The 24266-nt window shown below is 39.9% G+C and overlaps 2 protein-coding genes across 2 annotated transcripts; one reads left to right on the forward strand and one right to left on the reverse strand.

Moving 5' to 3' along the window:
* The first annotated feature begins 16553 nt into the window (after positions 1-16553).
* LOC131289842 (N-terminal Xaa-Pro-Lys N-methyltransferase 1) lies at positions 16554-17419 on the forward strand. Its single transcript, XM_058319177.1, has one exon. It carries the CDS (start codon positions 16618-16620, stop codon positions 17389-17391), a length of 774 nt encoding a protein of 257 aa, XP_058175160.1. The 5' UTR covers positions 16554-16617; the 3' UTR covers positions 17392-17419.
* A 1498-nt stretch (positions 17420-18917) lies between these two features.
* Positions 18918-23689, reverse strand: LOC131289836 (kinesin-like protein Klp68D). The gene is made up of 4 exons (XM_058319170.1): positions 23548-23689; positions 21725-21912; positions 19934-21638; positions 18918-19859 (listed from the first exon to the last, which is right to left on the reverse strand). Exons 1-4 carry the CDS (start codon positions 23581-23583, stop codon positions 19332-19334), a joined length of 2457 nt encoding a protein of 818 aa, XP_058175153.1. The 5' UTR covers positions 23584-23689; the 3' UTR covers positions 18918-19331.
* Positions 23690-24266: the final 577 nt, after the last annotated feature.

Here is a 24266-nt window from a genome sequence, read left to right on the forward strand (position 1 = left end):
CTGGCGAAATTTTCGGTTTTCATGCAGTTTCGTAAGTGCAATTAGGAAACGTATCGTGCCGTGGTGCAAACGCAACAGGCACGCGCGATTCTATTATGCTACGTCGATTGATGCAACCGTTGCCAAATTCAATTAGTGGAACAAAATCAACGCCCCCTTAATCATACACATATGCACCGATCGGTCGGCGAAGCGTCTGCCAAAAGGTAAATGCTCTTTAGTGCGTGATCACGTGACGTGCGAAGTGCGGTTGTAAAAAGCGAAAGTGATCTGCTTCGCTCGCATAATGCTGGGACAGCTTCCGACTATGGCAACAGTGTGTGTGGTTCATCGTGAAATTATCGTATCGCACCTTTTTCTACTTTCCGTGGGACGGTACCCAGACGGACGCCATATGGTATAAATTTGTTTGTTTGTTTGCTGGTTTCGTTTTCTGGCTTACCACTCTTTTCACGCGACTATCAACCAAATGGTATTTTAAGCACAGTCGTCCCTGGTAAATAGAGAGAGATGTAGTGGCATTTAAATGTCTACAGTAATTACCCTTGGTTATATTACTTTTTGTTACTTGTATTAACCCAACTTCCTATAGCACTGAACATAATGGAAGCGACATTAGTAATTCCACACAGAACAAGACAAAGGATTTGTTTAACTGAAACGAGAAACGCATTTCTTTTATATAATTCCAACATTTTAAAGTAAAATAAAATTTCCAAAATTAGTAAATCAATAATTCTTACAGTATTACAAGGCGATCCATCTACAGTTTATGCTAAAATACCAATTCGAATGAACTTGTACAGCAGTTTGTTCAAATCAAACTGCTTTACTGAGCGCACATAGAAAGCAAACAATCCGTAGAAAAATTTAGTTTCATTTCCAATAAATTTATCATGCCTTTTTAAAAGGATCACAAAACCCCTCTCAGTGAAACAACAAAAAAAAGAACAGAATCAAAATTCACAGCCTTAAAAATCTAAGGAAATTTGAGTTGATAATGTATTTTGACCCAGCTCTTTACAACATGGGGCAATCTCAAATTTTATTATAGCTGCATAAGAATCTAACAGTCAGCATTAGAATCTGGTTAAATGTCGTTTTAGTTATTTTCATCCAATCTACAAAACAAAAAATTGAGAATAGCCCATAGTCCTTCCAACAACATGGTTCGGGTCCTTGAGCGTTGGAATCGATCTGGTCATTTATTAGAAACTTCATTTAGGCCACTATTGAGTTCCAATATATTGATTTTACGCTACATTAAATTTTTGATGCAAAAATGATAAGGCCAGCCCCGCCCATCTATCTCTCACCCCCAGTCCAAAAAAGAGGCATAGCGGAGAAAGCGAAATCTTGATCCGGTCCAGGTTTTCCGGTTTTATTGCTTCGTTGTCACTGCGATGCCGGAGGATAAAACAGAGGAGAGCAGTGATGTGAAGAACGAGATGATCGTTGTTCGAATTCGCTTCATTCCGCGCGGGGCCTACAGTGACGAAATCGTGTAACGTTTAACAGATCGACTAGGCAAGGCGTACGTTTCTATTACGATTTCTCTCGGTATCCTCCATATCTCGGAATCACATAGGAAGGTTCAGCTTTCGCTTTCGGCCAATCCGCCCCATCCTGTTCGACTGTCGTCCCTGTGCCGTGTAAATGATTGTGAAAGTTTACACTGAACTTGAAACGACAGCACGTGAGCAAACGTTGAATTTATCGAAATTTAATACGAAAATGATATACATAAGATTCGTTCGCGATCTTTCGTCACAGTTTATTGGTCACAATAAACATAGCTGAATATTCAATAAAATGTGTTGAAAAATAATCCGACATCGTGAAACTCATTCTATCCGAGAAGCTTCTCTTCAGAAAACACTTACATTCTAACAGTGGTTAGGCCTCTTCAGCATTGGAGTAGATGAACATAAGTAGCTTTAAAGTATGTTATGCCTAGTTTTTGCAACCATTTTCTACCCTCTAAGCTAACCTTCGGCTCAGTCTACATCTGCGTCTGCGAGGCCGTGAGCTAGTTTAATCGCTGCCGTCGCAGGCACACGGTGGGACTACTTGTGTGTGTGTTTGTGTGTATGTGTGAAGAAAAGCAGCCCACCCGAAGGAAATGGGACGGGAAATATCGAGAGCAAGTGGTATATTATAACTGTTCCTTCCTTTCTTTGCTTTGTTTTTGTTTTTTGCTTCTTCTACTTCACCACTGCGCCTCGGGCTACATTTTCTCGCGCGGAACAGGAAAACAGGGAAACTTATGTTCTTGTGAACATCGTCCGTTTTCTGAAAATTATTTTAAGCAGCATCACACGCTCGAGCAGTGTGGTTGCAAAGTTTATGCTTGCATTCCTGTATCTGTTTTGTTTTTCTTCTTTCCACGTTGCGTGTTCCCTCAAGTAGTGATCGTTAGTGGTATTTTTTTTTCATTCTATTAATTTCAGCCCATACAAGAGTAGATCTTTGAGATCGGAAGAACATCTTTCATCGCAAAATCAGTATAACTCCTTGAATGGTTGGGAATGCAGACTATGATTGAAAGAAATGTGCGATTTGAAAACATATCAAACGCAAGCAAAACAATAAAACTTCATCCAGATTGTGTGCATGATATTTTGGCACAGCGTTTAATATCAAACATTATTATAATCGTATATGTATAATTTATAATTTAAAAGGCAAGCGCACAATCAATACTCAAATAATTGATTGAAACATTTTAATAAAACTAACTAAAGAAAGGCAATAATGGCACTCCTTTTTGTGGCACCCAAAATAAACAATTCAAGATTTGGCTTGGCATTCCACATCGAGATCAGTTTCCCGTATATTGGTATCTGTAATACGACTCGAAGATTTCTCTTTTACAAAAATATAGAAAGCAGCCGAAATCACAAGAGCTTGTTTTTCAGCAAAGTGCTCACAACGTGATCTTCAAGCTGCTGAACCAGCCAGTAAGACGTAGATGTGTGGCTCATCGGTTTGTTCGACCACCAACATCTAATAGGGCTTTTGAATATCATCAATCACCTGTGTTTACACTAATGACAATCGTTAGTTCGAGAAAGTGTTAACCTTGGTGACTTTGTTGACCTCTCTACAAACACGCTTTATGCTTATACAGGATTTTGTTTTTCTCATCATCATTTGATAAGCTAACACTAAGAGGCCATCGAACCTATAGACTTGCCAGTTTACCAACAAATCTGAAGTAATTTAACTAAGCGCTGAGCGAAAAATATTTAGCATTCTGTGTGGTATGCATACCGGTCTTTTAAGCCCTGCCAGAACTGGTTGGCCAATTTAATCGATCGTCTCCCAACTCGAGGGGAGTAGAAGACACACAAAGTTAGTGTAAATGGCTGCAGCGCATTTCCAAAGCTGTACGCACGCAATTAACATTCCATCTTGAGAAACGGGACGTCCAGTTTCGGTCGTTGGTGAATTTTAATGTGTCAAGTCGGCCCCCGGCAGTCGACAGTCACTTTCCATCCAAGGGTAGGTTTTCCTTGCAGGCTTTGCCTTTTTTATGGCCTCAGGCGACTGCTGGTTTCATTGATTGGGGGCAGCATATTCGAGGCCCTAAAGCTGAATTTATATGAGTTCGATGATGGATCGGTGAAATGTTCCCGGGGGTAATATGGACATTTCTAAACACGTGTTGCAAAACATGTTAAATTTATTCAGTTGTTGGCTCAGCTCAATAGAAACTGTATTCTTTAATGAATACAATTTGTCTGTGTATATATGAAATGTAACAAATTAGTAGAGAAACATATGCTATTATTTCTGGAACATATTAGATTTCAAGATGCATTGTCTCTTATACAATACGTTATCAATATTTTTTTCAATTTCGATTTGTTCCGAATTGAGTTATATCAGGCAGGTACTTGTATTTTGTACATGTTAAACGAAGTTCAAACATGCAGCCGTCCAAGCTGATGAGATATAATAGACTCATTTAATCCTACAAAGTGTGTAATGCAGTGTACTAAGGCCTGGCTGAAAGAGGGGTTTATATGCATAAATTAAAAAACACGAGACACAAATCAATTGCATTCACGGTTACATATGACTTATTCATTTGCTTTCGTAGCCAACGGCTTGACCTTGTTGAAAATAATAAAAGAAAAACACAAAAATAAAAGCAGCACAATTTATCACGCTGTTAAATGCGCCACAATGGAAGCTGTAAGTTAAAATTTATTTGCAACAAAACCGTGTTCCAACGTGCACAACGATCTCTTGCTTCGTAGGAGGGAAATTCAGTTGGGCATTGTACTCGATGATCTGTGGTTAGCATGTCATGACAGATCATACGCGGGAAGCAAAAATTCGTTCAGAAGCAACAAATAGAAAAAAACACAAATACTTCTTTGCACCCACGAATATTTGCCGCTGTATCTTCAATTGTTTCCCGGAGTAGCGAAGACTACGAGTGAAAGCCGTCCAAAACGATGATTAATTTCAAGGTTGTGAACATTGGGATCATGATTGTCGGGTACACGGTACGATCCGAAGAAAAGTGGGAAGAAAAAAGAGCGCTTATGAACATAAAACACATGATGTATATGTTTATGTTGGTGTAAAATGAACAAGAAACTGGTGGATCTTAAATTTCTTCCCTAGATATTTTCAGACATAAAAAGTTGTATATAACTGAAGTGTATGTAAGGTAAATCCAAAAGTTAAAAAATAATAAAATCATACTCAGGTGGCGCGTTGAGAGATAAGTGCAGTGCAACAATCATATTTACAGCTACATCATTGATTTAGATATTGAATAGTATTTCAAATCTCACACATTTTATCTCTTCTTTTTGTTTATATAATGACCGTTTTAGTTTCTACAGCTGTGAATAAGGATATTATTTTCGAGCAATATGAGGATATCTCCATAAAACATTAAGGTTCAGCTATAATAAAAAAGAGGTTACAATTATAACAAATATCGGCAGCTATTCGCATTACACCATACAATGAAAAAGCAAAAAAGAACGGAAAAATCAATGTGTCGAACTCATGAAATCCAAATCATAATGGAAAAAACATTGTTCATTGATATTTTCTGCAATGGCAGCATCAAACAGCTTGTATTTGCATTATGATATAAATATTCATTAACTTTGACCCTAACATAGTTTGTTTTGAACTTTTATTAACTCTGATAGTCGAAATATTATAGAAAAACATCTATTTCTACAAATCAAAAAAAAAACAAAGATTTACAAACTGGTCCTAGATTCTAAAAAAATGTATTGAATAAAAATGTGTAATGAGTAATTCTTATCAAAGCTATTGATAAAAATAGATTGAGACACAGGGCGATCAAATGAATGATATTTACAATTGAATTATTAGAAAAAAAATTCAGAATGAATGGCATCATTTTTGCGAAGTTGGAAAAATCTCTTTAACTACCATCTAAAATCCCTTGCAAACTACACCATATGAAGAAAGCAAACAAAGGACTGTGACTTAAACCATCAGTGCTGGTGTAGAGCAAGAAAAGTGTCTAGAAAATCGAAAACTGGTTTCGATTAGTGAGTAATTCTACCGATCGACCTGTTTCCTAGTAAGGAATGTTCGATCGCGTTGCCAGCTGGTTGCGTCGCACGGATGTGGGTGGGATGTCGGCCTCCACGCGGAGCGGTGGTTCATATTATTGGCCACAGATCTGTGCGTGGTACGGACGACTGGTTTGCCCACTTGCTACCAGACATTCAACTGTGGATGGATTCTACTGCACCTGAATTCTGCATATGTTTGAATACCCGAACGAATGGATAAATGCTGTCACGAAATCGACTACCTTAGTTTGTGGTGGTGAGTATAAGAATATTTATTTCTTCCGTCTTTTTCAACGGTTAATATTGCGCAATGCACCCGAAACTCAACCGAATATTAAGATTAAAGTTCGCTTCATTACAAGATATTATTCAATGTGTGTAACAATTCGCGTTCATTTTTCTAAGTCAATGAACAGTGCCCAACAATAAACGAGCTGTTCAGTCTAGGTCATCATTGAATATCTCAGAACCATTGTTTATTTAATCCATAAATTGCGTTTGGATCTTCTCGCAAGGGCACCGTCGAGTGGGGGAAAACATTTTGCCAAACGCACCTTCGTTATGCATTCCAGCGCGGGATTATTCCACCGAATGGTGTTCGAAATGTTAGCAGAATTCTCAAGTAGGCTGATTGTACACAATACGCATCAAACCACGCGGTTGAGGCCAAGATAGACAAAAGCAAACCCTCTCGTGCACTAGACGAACAATGCATTATGTAGCATATGGCGATGATTTGAGACAGCTTATGAAACCGTCTGATTGATTTGATGTTGCGACTTCATAGAACGTAAACATTTATGTAGCTTTTTCTCTATCAAAACATTTATTTAGTTGTTTCCTTTTACTAAATGCCACGATGACAAGTTGAACACCTCTAAATGACATGTTGCACGAAGTGTAATTTAGTTGCTCAAGGAAGCAACGAACCGTGGAGATTTTGTTGTTAACTTTTTCTACTATTTTGCGCATGAAAAAGTTGTCTAGGTATCTTTCAATGCTGCTCACCAAAGCATGTTAGGATGGCTTTGTTTGAATTTGAGCTCCTACAAGAGTAGAGTAAACAAGAAAAGAAAAAACTTGATTGGGAAAATCAAACTCCTCACTTCCACCGCCCGGCCAGAAGGTGGCCAAGAAAGATTGGAGAAAAGCACAGGAAGGCAATCTTGGTCTCTTCCGTTGTTTTATACACATTGCTCATTACCCTTCAACTGTCAGAGAATCCACGTCGTTTTAAGAACTACTGCCCTTCTTGTTGGTGTGTTGTTGCCTATCCAACCCCACCGCGCAAAGTTCAACGACATCCGGTGCCTTGCTTCGGTCGTGCTGCGTAAGACACCCATTTTGGTCCAAGTTTGGACGGTGCGCAAATGTGGCTCGCTAGGTGCGGCTCAAAAATGTTCGACCGCGTGGGGAGTTCGGTTGGCGAGTTACATATTTGCAGAAATTGTACGTTTCTCTCGTTCGTTTCGTTTTCTCATATTTTACGTCCTACTTGTCGTCAGGTTCTTCATTCCAAGCCTCCAAGCAGTTGGGAGAGAATTTAATTTTTATGATCCAGCTTTTACCGCTTCTCTCTGCTAAACAATTTTCTTTTTCGGCTGGAAGGACTGAAATTCTTTCACAACCGTCGAGGTTGTTTAGCTTTCAATGCACGAAGCATTACTTTTTAGTTTGGTTAAACAATCACGTACTGTAATTGACTGGTTGTCTCATTCGGGAAGGTTATACGCACACAACACAAATTCAAGAATATGATTACTTGCTTGAGCTCTGTGCTGATCTGAGCTAAGAGCAGTTCTTTTCGTTCACTTGACTCTACTAGTCCAGTAAAAGCTGATTAACTAAACTTCCTTTACAACAACTTATTGTAAATAATTTTTTTAATTCTAATTTGAATTTTGCAAATTGCAAGAATGACACAAACTTTAAAAAATATTTTTTAACATTCTCTTCATTTTAATTCATGTGCTGATGTACGAGACAAGAAATTTTGGAAATGTATTTAAAGTTTATATTTTGATCATTAAGATGTCATAAAACATTATATTATTATTATTATTAAAACAAATTCTATATACAAGAAAGGAAATTTTGATAATTTTATCTCATTTTTACACATATTTTGATTATTACACCTTCATAGAGATATTACTATCAAAACAAATTGTTGCTACATATTTTTATTAAGCTAACTAACACATTAACATCGACATAGGTTTGCGTTTATGAAATGTTACACCCCGGTCATTCTTTTATTGGTTGCTTCTGACGCAACCGGCTGAAGGCCGTAGCTAACGTTGGTCTAGGTTTTGCGCTTGGCTTGTTGTTTTTTTTCTATCCCTCACCAACATAATCACCCATTTTACCGATCACTTTTTTGTTGCGTTTGGCGCGAAGGGGCTAACCCTCTCCGTCCGTGGCTATGTTACGCGACCGGCGCATAATTATCTGCTACCTTCTCCAGTCCGGGCTGAACTAGTGCTGCACAATGGAGCACAAGTGTCTAATGAGACAATTTGGTTTTATGGACCAAAAGGGAAAACAAATTCTCACCGCTGTCCGGTGTACGATGAAATGAGAGGGACCAGTGAAAAATCTAGCGTCCATCGGCGCCAGTAGAGCTTTCGCTCCCGAGCTTTACCAGATGGGGATCGCTGTGGTTTGCGGGCAGTGTCGCCTTTATGCTGATCTGCTCTAGGTTTTGTTCGCTCGCTCCGGTTTGCGCTTGAGGTAAAGTGAGTTTGTATCTATAGTTTTGACGAATTTCTTAGCCGTAGTAAACAAAACCACAAGTGGATGCTTGAAACGGTTGATACATATGAGAAACTGAATCTTCGGGTAGAATAATCGCAAAGTCTTACAATTTTAAAAATAACTATGTTATTAGCCAGCCATTGTTTATTATAACTTTATCACTAAATTGCAAATGGAAAACATGTTGGTCAAGAAAGACAACTGATAAACATGAGTTTGAAGAAGACGATATATTAAATTCACTAATACCCCCTCTATGACGACGGCGTTTTTAAGCCACAGCTGTAAAGAAACACAGATAGGTTTCTCATTAAAAAACACGGATTCAGTATTCTCAGAAATGAGAAAACAAGAATAAAAAAAACAACCCCAACAGAATGTATAAAAAGTGCAACAAATGCTTTAATATGTTGGTCTCGAGCAATTTGCAGCCCGGTAGGGATAACGTTGAGCTGAGCCCTAGATGCCGCTCTGATAAATTATCCGTTAGAGGCGCAGACACAACGGTAAAATTCCCTCTTCGTTGCAACTTGGTTGCAGCACCAACACAATCATTCATGCAGCCGCGCCGCTCAGTGAGAATTGCCCATCGTTAGCCGAAGGATGGCCTTCTTTTTTCCCGCTCAAGGGAAAACGATCGTACGAGAACAGTGTCGGAAAAGGGGGGCATCGTGTCGGGTTTGCGAATTAGCGGGTCAAAATAGGCATAAAACGGGTTGTGTTGATATTTGCTTGAGTGGTTTTTGAGTAAAACTTTTGAAATTTTACATTTTTTTAAGAATTTTGAAATATGCTCGAAAATGCTGACTATAAATACAAAGTAATTTGGCAAAACTAATTAAATACCTTTTTGTACATAATGCCCTGAAATCGTAGAACAGCTTCACTACCGAAGATTGGAGCAATCACTGCCTCAACATAAACCTTTTCTTGAGCAAAGAAACAAATCACTGTCTAGGAAGCAAATTTGGTTTGGTTAAACCAGGCCTTCGTTTCACTGCCCCCGGGACTCAAGCTCAAGCTGGATCTATCTGAAGTTCGACTGACTTCACCGTCCACAGCTGTCAGATCTTTCTCGATCCTGCTTTCTTGATCAGTTAGAATGGATCCGAAACACATCCACTAGTAATACATACACACATACACACATATACACTCTCGCAGGGTTTTCACTGAGAGACACAGAGAGAGAGAAAGAAAAAAAATCAGCAATCGTACCGTCAACCCGTCCCGTTTGAAAGCCAACGGGGCGGGGATGGTTCCGAAAAACGATGAAATATTAATGTGCGCGATTTCCAATCTCCTTCGACCAGCGACCGGAAAGGTAACGACCCGCAAAACGTGAAAGTGCGCGCCCGGCGCACGCTGAACTGAATTTCACTTCTCTACGAACTCGCACGGGCCAGTATCGGGCCAGTAGTACGAAAGGAAAATAACTAAAACATATGATATCGTACATGTGTATACGCATAGACATATATTGCAGTTGTCACTGGTTGCACCGGTATGATTTCGCTTGGTAACCACTGAATTCACTCAACAGGGCAGATTCAACAAGTTAAGAAACTGCGCATCTTACTGCATGGATCAATTTCCCACCGTTGCTGATTTGCCGAAGAGTAGTTGAGCAGGACAGGTGGTGCTGGTGTGAATCGTATGGATTCTGGTGGAACTAGCAGCAACACGGGATTCTGTTGATGATGTCATATGCTGGGATAGATGCGAAAGATTTCCAATGCCACTTTAAGGCAAACACTAAAACAAACACTTTTATTTTAAACAAATTTTACCAGGTGTTTACACTCGTACACGCACATTTATCGACTCTAGGCAGCAGCCCAGTAGAAGCAGTTCGAGGTTCGTCGCTTGCTTTCCTTACTTTTTCTTTCTCGCACTGAACGCACTCCACAGCCAGTCTCTGTTCGAGCTGATGCTGAGATTGCAATATTGTTTTACGAAGCTATGGTTCGGTGGCCCGACTCGCGCTTGGGATCCCGGGCTTGTTCACCACCGGGAAGGGCAAAACACAAGGGCTGCGAAGTGTAAGGCCACGCCGAAGAATGCCTGCGGTTCATTCACGTGCGGCCAGGCGCAAAACGCTGCGTCAATTCGGTGCTAGTCAGCTAGACAGTGTGCTGCGGATCTAACACACCCCGCACACCAGTTACCTTGCACGGTTCTCGTTGCTTGACGCACCCGATATGGGGACGCCCCCCGCACAACACCAGACCAGTCGAGTTCCGGACGAGACGGGAAATTGCGCACACACTGGCAGGTTTCTAGTGCACCCGAATGGTGCCAAGAAATACCACAACACACTTGAGAACCACCCTTATCCGTCACTGGATGGGGGGGCAGCTGAACCGTACAAACCGGAACCCACGGGAAAGATCGTGACTGCGTCCGACGAGCAATTTCTGAGAACTGACTGCGCCAAAGCACCGCGAGTCGGCCGGAACCAGCATGGCGGAACGATTGCAGGCGATCCTCTCTCTCTCTCTCTATCTCTCTCTCTCTCTTTCTCTCTCTTTTTCGGACTTTTGCATGGATTTTCTTAAAAAGAGAGTGTTAAACTATGCTAAGCTTCTTTGATTTCTCTCTGCCAACATACCTTTTGTTTTTCTGATTGTTGGAGAATGGTTTTGATATCGATCAATGTCCACATGTCCAACCAATTGTCCACCCGTGCGATAACTCAAATGAAGAAGGTAGGTGGGTTAAACTACTATTTTTAGTAGTATTGGTAACTCTGACTACTATTTACAGTGGTACTATTAAATTTATAACATGTATTTTTACATTTGCCTGTATTTTTGGAATATGTTCAATCATTTAGAAGACATGCTTCCAATTCTGTTAAATTTTGTCAGAACCGAGATTTCACAGCACATTTTCTTGTAAATTTTTCTTTTTCATTTGGTTGCCCCAAAACACAAGTGTGTCTAAGCTGCTGTTTAAGTGCTGTATATACAAATTTGTCTCCGGTTTTGGAGCATTATCAAAATAATGTATAAATAAACCTCAGAACTGTTTTCGTTGATCCGTAAAATGGCAAAAGACACCGCTTATTTTGCAATTGAAATAAATGCATCGATGAGTAAATGTATGAACTTTTATTAAGTTATTACTTTAGAAATGATCATGTTTTTGTTATGTGGAATTTTTAAACATATAAAGTGTTATACATAAATATCTCTAGTACCATGATACTTGATTGCTAGTCTGTAAAAATCACATTGTTTAAACTAGTCAATTGCATCATCAGCCATTTTCTTGGTGACACTAATTAATGTATCGTTATAAAATAATTTTTTTGAATAAAAATAGGACTAAATACAAATCAGTCACAATCTGTTACTGTAATGGACTTTTTCAATTTGATTTTTTTTATCTTTTTGTAAACAAAGTGCATCGGTAACTACAATACAATATGTTTCAAACATAATAAAATTGTTATTAGCTCTAGGAGGTTTGGTTAATATTTTCATGCTATTTCACAATGATTGTATTCCTTCATCTTAAGCTGCTCTCCACAAAAGCTCACTAACGCAATTCTCTCGTTTGGTTGAAGGGCATGATTCTCTTGTTTGGTTTAAGAGCATGATCGTAGCTCTCTCATGAGCCCAAAATGGCCCGAGGCAACTTTCATATCTCAACGGCAAGGTCCGAAGCATGCCAACGTGATGACGACGAAGAAGGCCAAACTATGCGACATGTCGAATAAGAGTTTGAGATAAAGCACACTTCGATGCGGTTCCCCCGTCCTTTCTCCATTTTTGCTCTTTTTCATCGTTCAGCACTGTCTGTTTTCATTTTTCACCTGCTCTCGCTCACTGTCCTCCTTTCCAACACTACGATAAATGTTTGATTAATACACTGAAAAACGAATCGCCGGTAGTGGATGAGGCAAGCAGGAAAATGCACGTGAAAAGCACATCTTCAGTATCACTAACAACAGACGTATCATCAACTGTCTGGTTGGACCCAGTAACACAACTGAAACGAACCTTGTAGCTTAGGATCAGGAAATATAATCATAAAATGATGCATTATCGAAGTAACAGACGTTGAATAAACATTACTAATACGTAGCGTAGCGTTAGATAGGATTCAAATAAATCTACATAAGAAATCTTACAAAACAAACGTAAATCCCCACCGCAGTGTTTCAACTTGCCATATCTTTGGAACCCTAGCACATTCACCTAATGTTGTAATGGTGGTTCCAGGTTCGCAATCTTAAGCAAATTTTTAATTCCATGCATGTAGTAAATACCATCTAGCTGTGTTATTGAAGAGTCTATCCATGATGCTCTTTCGTTCCGTGCTGGTCATCGATGAATTCGAGTGGAGGCTATGGTAAAACGACGATAATGCTGGAACCGGTTTTTTATGGTCCAATGTTGGAACACGCAAAGGAATCAGCTGTCATTTGAGGAATTTATTTATTCAGCCGTAAATGATCAGACGCTCGCGTAGCATAAGTCGGACACAGAATCATATCCGAAGCATGATAGGAGTAATGGTACAAAACATTTAGCTCACGATTTATTAGGCTCACAGGCACACATGTGCTATTTAAGGCACACCATATCTGTCACGATACACACATTTTCGTCAAACGGGAAAACATAATTGTTTTTTTTTTATTGAAGTCGTGATTGATTGATTTCATAATCAAGTAGAGCAGTGCATATTTTTTCGCAATTTACAAAATATTTTATATTTCCCGCTTATTGCATTTGTGATAGAAACGATATCGATTCCTCTATCAAGTTTCGATTATTTTCAAAACATTATTCTAAAATATCAAAATTTCGTGATGTATGACTTCCGGCAGACCCTGCAATCAAAATCTAAAACTTGTTTTTTCCTGAAATGATTCGTGCTAAGTTTCATGCTCTCAAAAATCATCATATGTAAGTAAAAAGCAAACAATGCTCCCACTGATGGGATTGATTTTCTAGGTCCGTCGCAGGAAAGTATGCTGATGCTTTTGAAATCCTGTTTTACACCCTACTTGCAGGAATGTCGAAAATGAAAGTTCACTTGTAATACAGTTAAATACGGCAGAAACTTTCTAAAATACGACTTAATTCGTAATGTGGACGTTGTGTATTCCGGCGATTGTTATTTATCAAGAAAATTAAAAAAAAACATAACGCGATGTGCATCATATTAGCTATTTATTTAACATTTCATTTCATTACATTGCATTATTGCAATACATTTCAATTGATTTTAATAATCTCCAATATATATTTCTTCTTGGTTCTTCATTCGATATAATATGATCATAGCTGATAAAATAATTAAATCTGTTGGGGTTGTTTGGGGTTCTTGGACTAATAAAGATTTTTAATATTTTTTTAGTTTTCATATTTAGTCTTCTTTCTTCTTCTTGGCGTAACGACCTTGTTGGTCATGCCTGCCCGTTAAGGGCTTACAAGTTTGTTTCCACGTAAATAAACGTGGATAAACAGTCCTCTCGCACAACCGGGTGTGTCCGGTCTCTGTTGGGATTCGAACCCACGCCGTCGAGGCATTCGGAGCTCGTGGGTTGACTTTCTAACCGGTGATACCGCTCGGCTGTCGCGGACCCGCAAGGATATTTCTATGTCTAGGCCTTATAAATTAATGGAAACAAGGTAATTTCTGTTAAAGAATATGTTACTTTTTATTATTCACGTCATCTGATGAATATTAGTGGTTGTTAAAATCTGATAAGACTGTAGAATTATTACACACTACATTTTTACAATGGAACGCACATGCTGTTATTAAACAATTGTTACATTGTAACAAATTTGGTCGAATTTTATCCTTGTCAGCAGTAGGTATAGATCAGGGATGTCAAACATGCGGCCCGCAAGAACAATGGATGCGGTAGTATTGGCTTTCGTTTGAATAGCAACATTTTGTTTGAATGGTTTTACGAATTGCGAATTGCATGAGAACAAAACGAATGTCAATTTAAATAATAATAGAGTGATATACAACTTTGATCCACATCACGCCGATTATATTGCGGTTTGAGAGCAAAGGGTTTACACAGATTTTTCGAGACAATCTAATAAATAGTGTTCATAGAAAACAAACGTTATGAACTACAAGAGCAGTCTAAATAAAATAACAGGTGTGGAGCAGTAAATCGTATTAAAGTAAAATAGTTGTAAAATCTTTACCAAAATGCACAATAGTGTTGAACTGCAAAATAAATTGAAATAAAATTGATTTGAATTCGTTAAAATTTGGAAAACGATTGATCAAGAAACCTTCTCTTTTACTCAAAATTGTAAATTTTTTAAGAAGTATTATAATATCAAAATCAACATCAACGAGTTTGACATCACTGGTATAGATGTAAACTTTTTATTCAAATTATCTTTTTTCTAAATATATTTAGCTTTAGTTAATCCTTTGTTACATTACAAGTAGCCAAGAAAATTTCACATTCGTTAAAGTTGTGTGTCTTGAGCAGACCTTTCTTTTGAGGGGTCAATCGTGAAAATCGGTTCAAAGAATCAAAAGTTATTAACAACCCGGTTGACGAAAAATGTCAGCTCATCCTGGTTTTGGGTCTCCGCATTCAAAAATCTGTACTTCTCCCCCCCCCCCCCCCCCCCCCCCCCTCAACTCTATGATTAGAAATGAGAATGTGTGCGTTGGTCGTTTTGTTAGGGAGAGAGAGAGTGCGAATGCTTCCTATGCATATTCTATCCTTTGCAACCATGCAACGCCAAACTATCCCCAATATGCTTACTGCAGTAAGCATGTGTCGTTATTAGCGTATACGCACGTACTTACGTACGAAACCTATTTGAGATATGTGAGTGTGTTCCTTGTTGGAGCAACTACAGCATCATGTATTTGCGCAGTCTGTTCATAGCAATCTCAGAGTGCAGGCGCAAGTGAATTGAGCAGCAAGTGTTACCGCGTGACTACATTAGGCGTACCATACCAAAAAACTGGTACGCTCCTAGTGTCAAAAACCGATTTTTCTGTCAGAATCGAGCGATGCAAGTGTAGTCACGAAACCTCTCACTCCAACTCTATGCTTTGTCCTGCTCACCTCGTGTACTCAAACTGAATCCAGCAGTTTACGGTTACAGATAGTAATTACAGGCAAATAAAAACAATAAGATTCGTTTTACCACATTGTTTCACGACTTAGAAAACATGAGAATATTTTTATCAACGGATTGAATGCTGCATAACTTCTTTAAAAACGAAATATTTGTTGGATTAAGAACTATGACCAACAGAGCGGGTAGAAAAATTTTAAGCAAATACATCGTATCAATTATTATAAAAGAAAAAAAACGATGAAAAGAGAACGAGTATTTTTGTTTGTTAACGCCTGGTTGGAACGACAGTTGCAGCGCATTATTTTCATCCATGGAGTAAAGTTGCCATGTTTCAACAATATTATGGTACGGAAAAATAATAATAACAGTTTTAAACTCCATCATGATTCTAAAATATGCTATTATTTTCTATCAATTAACTTTTTGGAGATGCTCTTCACAAATTAACTGATAATTGCTCGACAAGTTCTTACCAATATGAAAAGTCGAGCACTTCATCGAGCTCTTTCGAGCACACCATCGTCAGCCAACCCAGAAGTGCTGGGTTGCATTTGGTATGGTACGCTGGAGCTCGACCGTACCAAGTTTTTGGTATGGTACGCCTAATGTGGTCACGCGGATATATTTATATACCTTGGAATACTTGTATAAATACCCAGGTTGCTATTCTAGCAAATATGCGGAAACTTTCGAGCAATAACGCGGAACTGGATCATAATACCCTCAATTGTCTCTAGATCGGCTAGTTATGTGACTAATTCGACTCAAATCATTGAGTCGATTCAAACAGTTTAGGATCAAGTCGAATCGAATCAAATATTTAGAATCCGTCAAATGGGATCCAACCCGGTTGACAAAATTTCAAATTTTTTGCAGCTGTCATGTAGTTACAGCATGTTTTTCCATGGCAGATTGCTGGGACTCTTGCTGGAACTACATAGTACCAGCAACAATTTAAATGTCTGTCAGCCGGGAAATCTTTAGAATCTGTCAGATGGGATTCGAATCTTTAGAATCCGTCAAATGGGATTCGAATCGTTGGAATCCGTCTAGGGATCGAATCTTCGAAACTTCCGAATCCCGATTCTGCCAACACTAGTTGTCAGCTTTTTTGTTGTCAGGGAGGATAGATTGTGTTCTAAATTGAATCGTACTTTGTTTATTTCACTAAGTGTTCCTTATCGCTCATCTCAATGGACAACGGGTCTGCCAACGAATTGAACGACAACGAGTCATCCCAAAACAACGACCACCAACCTACCTCGGATACATCTAGCACCACCGAAGAAAACGTGCAAACCGACAGAATATGTTCCTACAATAATGCCAAAAAGTATTGGTCCAACGTCTCACCAACCGTTGACGGCATGCTCGGCGGTTTCGGAGCCATCTCATTCATAGATATACGCGGCTCAGAGCAATTCCTAAAGCACTTGTACAAACTGAAGCCGGCACCGGGACGCAAGCGAGCGCTGGACTGTGGCGCAGGAATTGGGCGCATCACTAAGAACCTGCTCGTGCCTTTGTACGAACAAATTGACCTCGTCGAACAGGATGAACAATTCTGCCAGACTGCCCGAGCCGAACTAGCGGACTGTGGCCCTAAGTTGGGTACGGTATACAATTCCGGGCTGCAGGATTTCAGCCCAGAACAAGGACGCTACGACATTATCTGGGTCCAGTGGGTATTGGGCCATCTTACGGATCAGGATGCAGTGCAGTTTTTCATCCGCTGCACGAAAGGTCTCGCACGAGGCGGAATGATGGTTATAAAGGAAAATTTCACCTCTAGCAATATAGTGGATGTCGACCAGCAGGACTCTTCTGTGACACGCCCGTTGGCGGTTATGAAGCAGTTGATAAAGGAGGGCAACATGCGTGTTGTCAAGGAGCAGCGACAAACAAGCTTCCCCAAGGATCTGTATCCGGTGTACATGCTTGCACTAAGGCCTGTAATAAAGAATTAAATGCATGCGCACATGCAGCAGCATTCACCATGGGTTCCTGTTTGCCATATAGTTTGCTTTATTTTTTCCAGATAGTATATTCTTCATCTTTTCTACATTCTCCGTTGGTTGCACCGACTGTATTCGTGGAGTTGTGCTAAACGTTCAACTAGGGTTACCTATCCTATTTTTCCTTTTCCTTCTTCGACCCTCAGACTGTGCAGACTGAAATCATGTCCAATCTTCTACTTGTATTTGAATTTTTGTATTATTTTATTTATTTGAGTGTAAATTCATTCAATGCAGAGCGTTGTGATTAATTTTGTTGATTTCCAAGCAGAGAAAATTACCGTTACTGATAATCTTTCAAAAGCGTTACAATGGAAGTTAGTTTTAAATAATTGAACACTGAATTCATATGGATTTGCACATGTTGCAACAATATCCTAGGCTGGTGGGTGAAGCACACAATTAATTCTACCGATTATGATTTAGTACAAAGGGCTTGTGCATTGGTAGGATTAGGATAGAATTTTAATTCTTGATCTAAAGATAGGTTTAGTTATTTCACCTGGATGATTTGCTAGAGGGGTACCAATAGAAAAAAAAACCAGGATTATATACTACATTCACCATTACTAATTTTGCGTCACACTCACTGATTATTTTGCAAATGTATGATGGATGAATTGCAGAGCTATAGCTTTATGCTTCTTTCCATAATGCTTTGTGTTATGCGTTATAAATAATGAATGAGAGTGTAAAAACCATGATGTCCGGTTATGGCAATGTAGAAGGTTCGTTTAACATACGTGAATGAAAAGTACACTCATCAACATGGTCTAAATTGATGTGTTGCAAGTGTTTTTGGAACATTTAATACTCGATGCACCCTGTACTCGGTGGGGTACTGATTATGTCATGCTCAAAATTTTAAAACTAGGAAAGAATGAACCTTTATTTTTAAAACTAAGAAAACAAAAACAAACCGAAAAATACTGTTCCATATTCTTTTCCTTTCTCATTGCAGTCGAACATATTTACAAAACAAAACAGTTATCACAAAATACAACAAATTCGTGTCAAATGCCTTTAGCCCTAGTATTAAGGAAACAAAAAGTTAACAACGTAAAGACTCAATGCTTGACTAAATGTTTGGTTAATCTAGAAAATAAACGCCCTTTACGTTACCTAAACTATACAAGATACAGCATAATGCTTTCCAAAGAACCGAAGCGAAACATAGAAGGTAGAGAGGAATATAAAAGACATATTTCATACGTGAATAATAATTTCGTAAGTAACAAAATAAATACTCATGGGAATTCACATTTCCTTCGAGAGAAAGAATCATCGACACGAAATGTGTGTTGCATACCGAGTACCGAAAAACACAACACGGATACTTTGCATACCGAATTTGGTTAAACTGTCGAATATGGAAATTACGAGTATTTTTATAATTACTTCCCATTAATTATCTGACTATATCTGTATCGAATCATCCATTCTGCACAATAAACTTACTCCGATTTACTTTGGATAAACTGTTCATTTCCTTCCATTCATCACTGCGGATGAAATTCGTTAGTCACTAGTACTTGCTACACATAAACTTCTTTTCCAGTTCCCGCAAAAGCTGTGAATTTTTAAGCTAGCGCGCGCGTAAGTGAAACTTTTCCTGCATTCTACCATCAGTCGGGTTGGTGAAATAAATTAAGCAAACAAAAAACAAACGCTTGCCACGCATCGGATTCATTTGGTTCGAATCTAAGGGTAAAGAACTTTTTTCGAAAAACCAACGTTTTTCAGGTTGCAAAATTAAGCGTGTTTACCGGCTCTATCCTTGCGATGTGAGAGTGAATGGTCCGAGCCGCTCGATTTATGATACACCCATTACGGGGCCAATGATAATGAGGATGATGCTAGATGAGTACTTCAGTTTCACCGTGGCGCAGACTCTACTTCGGTATGAGACCGCGCGCTTTCGGGAACGTGTTCCCGCTTCCATGGCTGCTGGTCATCATCGCCGAGGCAGATGTCTTCTTGATCGGTGCAGCCGAATGTGCTCCGAAAGCCGGTGCCGCAGATTTGCCACGGTTGTAAATCGAAGATCTAGCCCGGCTAGTGCTGCTGCCGCTGCCTATAATGCTGCTTGCGCCGGTTGCTATCCCGGATGAGCCACTGCTACCACCGCCAGCCAAGCTCGATCCGGATGCAATCCCGCCACTTACACCAGCTCCACCGTTAACCCCAGCGGGACCATTGGCAGCATTGGCAGCCTGCTCTTGCACGTTGCGCTTGGTAATTTGATCCAAGCGCATCTTCATTATGCTAGCGTAATTCGATTGATCGGTGATATCGATATCATCTTCCGTTTGCATTGCTTCGGCTAAGACTGCCTGCAACGAGGCCGAAACTTTCGGGTTTGAGTATTCGTACGTAGTCCTCAGTGGCATATCCAACTCATAGTTGATAATATTTTCACCCTGTAACAAGTGAAACACGATATGTTTAATAGAGTTCCAGGAGTAAATATAAACAATAAACGAACATATCCTACCTTGTATCGGATAGCTTCGAGCGAGTTTGTCTTAATCATATGCAGCGCATACTCACTCATTGGCCGCCTGCGGCTCGGGTCGGCCACTGGGCGCACTAGAGCGTGATGATTGTTAAGCATCATGCTCCCATTAAGGAACCATTCTTCGGCCTCATCATCGTATTTGGCCTGCGTGTAAAGTCGCGATTTTACCTCCGCCGGGACGAAATTGTCAATTATCAACAGGAGCCGCTTCAGCTCCTTGATCAGCTCATTCTGCGTCATTTCTAGCTCGCGTCGGTCGCGATTGTGCTCGTCCCGCGTATCCTGTAGCTCCTGCTTCAGGGCCATACACTTGGCATAGCACTTCTTCAGCTTGCGAGTCTTCAGCTCAACCTCCTGCTGGAGTGAGGTAAACGTTTCGCGAATTTCCATAGTCGACTCCTCCTGCAGCTCCAACTGTTGCTGCATTTCGATCTCTCGCTTCTTTCGTTCGGCAATTTCCGACAGCTTCTTCTCCAGCTCGAACTGTCGTTCCGTATAAGTATCGAGAATGTTCTTACCACCCTTGACTAGCTGACCCTCCAGTTCCTGCAGCTTCGACGCCAGCGCCACCGTTGCTTCGCGCTCCTTCATCAGCTCCTCCTTTGCCTTCGCGTCCAGCTCGTTTGTGTCCTGTTCGTTTTCCTTTTCGCAGTCGTCCTCTTCTTCGACTTCGGAGTCGGATTTTTCGTCCGACAGAGTCAAACTCGGTTCACGCTTTACGCGTATCGCCTTCTTTTTCGTCTTCTTCTCGCGATGCACCGTCTTTTCTCGCTTCTGGCGCTCGCTGATGAGTTTGCGAAGTTCGGCAATTTCCTTCTGATACTCGCGCAACTTCGTATCCTGCGGATCTTCATTCTTGACGGGTTTGTTTTCGATCGTTTTGGCGCGATGGGCGTAACGAAGCGTTGTGAGCGTTTCATTGTAGTTAAACTCCGACGGTCCGATGTTGGCGATCATGATCGTTTTCGAATTGCCGCCCAACGAATCCTGCAGCAAACGCGTCAGCTTCGAATCGCGGTACGGTACATGGGGTGATTTTTCCGCCAAAGCCGAAATAACATTTCCCAGAGACGACAGGGCACGGTTTATTTTACTAGCCTCTTTTAGGCGATCCGCCGTAGCACCAGTTTTCGACTGTCGTTCGCTACCAGCCAGATCGATCAGGTTCAACTTTCCAACCTTCACCAGAGTCGATCCTGCTTCGCACATTTCGATTTTGATCAGAAAAATGGCATGCGATCGGGAACTGTGCTCGTTCATGTTAGTGAACCCGACCGTACGGTTCTTGTTTCCTTGGTACATCACGTTCATCATGTCTTCCACGCTCTTGCAGAGGACTGAGTGTAGGTTTGGCACCACTATGCCGCCATCCCGTTCGCGCAACTCCAGCGAGGTGGTTGAGTTCGGTTTCAGCAAATCGCGCAGTTCCTCCATGTAAATTTCCAAATACGAAACTGCCACCAGGAAGTTCATGTTCTGAGCACGATTAATGTGAGCCCAAACCTGCTCGAACGCCCGCGGGATGATGCCTTTCTGGTCGGGATCATTTTTTATACCTTCCATGGTGTGCGTTTTACCCGTTCCCGTTTGGCCGTACGCAAAAACACATCCGTTAAAGCCCTCCATAACTGAGGCGACCAACGGACGTACCACCTCATCGTAGATCGTTTGCTGCGTTGAGCTACATTTTGCAAAATAAATGCACCCATAAATAAATAATGGTCACATTCGGTGTGCCGTTACTATGCTGACAACTCATATCCTTACTTGTAATCATACACGGCATCATACGTGAACATTTTTTTGTTCTCCCGCGACGCTTCATTGCAGTTTAGTATTTCAATCACACCTCTGCTCGGAAACACATCGACCACCTTTTGAAAGTTGCCAGTCAATTCCTTGTTGTTAAGCGGCCGACATCGTACGACCACCTGTACGCACTCGTTTTTGGCAGTCTGCAGGAAAGAAAACAATAACAATTACATTATTAGTACAAGATATTTTTTAAATTACATCTCATATGCACCGAATAGCAAAAAGTTGACGTATGCTTCTTAAGTTTGTTCATGAAGCGGCCGCCTCGTTTTTCAATGGCAAAATTTAAATCACACTACAAACGGCACGATGCTCTTTGCGCACTGGCATTTTAGTATTTCAACACTTTCGATTTTAATAGCTGTTAGTCACACTTCGGTTCACCACGAGGGCTCCCTTGGATGAATCGTGGGCGAAAGTGTGGTGGCTAATATTTCAAATCACGATCAGGCAGACACAACCCAAAGATTGAGAGCTGCTTGACGCGTTGACGCTACCAGCCACACTTTTGAGGGTACCAGACAAGTGGAACATCCTACTGGTGTTGTGCAACTACAGTGAACCACAAAATTGTGCGTAGTCCAACAATTATTTCTGCATTTTTATCGAACCAAAGCAAAAAGCCGATTGCCGAAGTGTGACAAATAAAACAATGAAAATATGTGGATTTAAAAATTCTGTTATCTTATTGATTGTGTTTGATATGTAAAAATTTAACAAAAACTATTGCTCTGACTAATTCGACTTCGAATTACCTTTTTTTAAAAGAAAATTATTCTAATTGTGGCAATAATCATGTCGATATTTATACCATTGGCCTGTTATACCAGAAGCCTCAATGTAAAGTAATATAACGTTCTAGGATTAGTAAATAACTCATTTTGATCGTAGAGTGATCGAAAAATTGTATGTTTCCAATTTTACCAGACAAATTTGTAGTTTCTGTCGCAAAACCCGATAAAAATAGACTGATTTATGCGTAATGTCATGGTATATAATATTCCAGGGTAATTTTCCGGACCGCATCAGCATTGGCGGATCTCCTAAATATGGAGTGCGTGTATGAGGATTAATGAGGATTCCATTTGAATGCACTATTTTTTCTTTGTAAACTGATACAAAAAATCAATCGAAACACTTACTATATAACTGGGAACGCATAGCAATGTCCGTTTATTTCAAGTAGGGGCGGTTCATATTTTGAGCAAAAGACTGTCCAAATATCGATCTTAGCACATTTTGGATACACACAAAAGTGCCCGAACTAATGTTAGCAATTTGGACCCTGTAAGTTGAATTTTACGGTACGGGAAAGTTATGAAAAGCATTTTCATGGGAAAGTTATGAAAAGCAATCATTCAAAATATTTCCTTTTTTTTTAGTTTTGTATTGTCCATCTTATTCGCTATTGAAATACATTGAAAAAGTAAATTGGAATATTTCTAATTTCGCTAATGTTAAGAGTTTTTTTTTCTCTTTGGATATGTATGCTCCCTTTCGCGATTGACTGTACTTCACTTTGGTTGCCAATCTTTTTTCTCTTTTGTTTGTTTCTCAACCGCACGATCATCTTCTTACACCGATTACAAGTTATTACCGCAAACAGAAGACAACGATTTTCGTTCAACTTCCCTGTTAAATCGTAGTATTGAATACCCAACACCCCCTTCGAGCTCTAAATTTGACCGATGATGCCATACACCATTTTTCAAGGCAGCGATGGGAGTTCAAGGAGACATTTGCTTTTTTCTCAAACTTTTACACGGTATACCTACCGAAGGACTGGTTTTCGTTTTGGTACTTCGATCCATTGCTTTAGTTGCCGTTCACTGTGAAATTGTCAACAAAACACTCAATTTTTCATGATGTACAGAGATTTTTCACATCCGGAAAACATACTGGTGACTAGATTGGAAGGTTTGTTTGCGATATCGATTCAGCTGGTTTCCAACTAGAGGTGAGCACTTCAACATGAACACAGTTCTGATCCCAACATCGGAATTAGAGATGTGAAGTCGGAGATGGAGCGAATGTTTTCAATCGTCTTTCATTTAGTAAGGCTAGATTTCTTTATTCAGCAACTACATTTACCAAATATGAGAAAAATCAATCTTCATCCGGGAGTAGATTTAATTTTACATTTACTCGATTGATAATGACTAACAACTGTGGGGTCAAGAGCGCAAAACATTTTCCACTTTATCGGATTGGATTTTAAGGAATTGAACCTGATTTGATGGAGCTTTAATACCCATCACTATAAAACTGCTAGCGGATGGGTCTTTTGCAGCACAAAGCATACCTTATGTTTAAGGTTAATAGAAGAAAGGATCTACAGTTTAAATAACGGTAGCGATTGCCGGTAAAAGGGTAAATGAGGCCCCGGTCTAGATTCTCCTCTTCCTGCTGGTTCTCGTTTGCGCCTGAAGCTATGAAAAATGCGATACTTGCGACACAAGCTAACGGTTCGCTTAAAAGAACATAACGATTGAAA

Source organism: Anopheles ziemanni, chromosome 3 (genome assembly GCF_943734765.1).
Source record: "Anopheles ziemanni chromosome 3, idAnoZiCoDA_A2_x.2, whole genome shotgun sequence".
NCBI lineage: Eukaryota > Metazoa > Arthropoda > Insecta > Diptera > Culicidae > Anopheles > Anopheles ziemanni.

Bases quoted from the DNA above. Each gene is read 5' to 3' on its own strand.
- LOC131289842 (XM_058319177.1), top strand. From the start codon at position 16,618: ATGGACAACGGGTCTGCCAACGAATTGAACGACAACGAGTCATCCCAA.
- LOC131289836 (XM_058319170.1), bottom strand. From the start codon at position 23,583: ATGGATCGAAGTACCAAAACGAAAACCAGTCCTTCG. The intron at 21,913-23,547 runs GTAGGTATACCG...TCTTTCCTGCAG, and splicing joins AAACGAAAACCAGTCCTTCG to ACTGCCAAAAACGAGTGCGT. The intron at 21,639-21,724 runs GTAAGGATATGA...TGCAAAATGTAG, and splicing joins GATGCCGTGTATGATTACAA to CTCAACGCAGCAAACGATCT.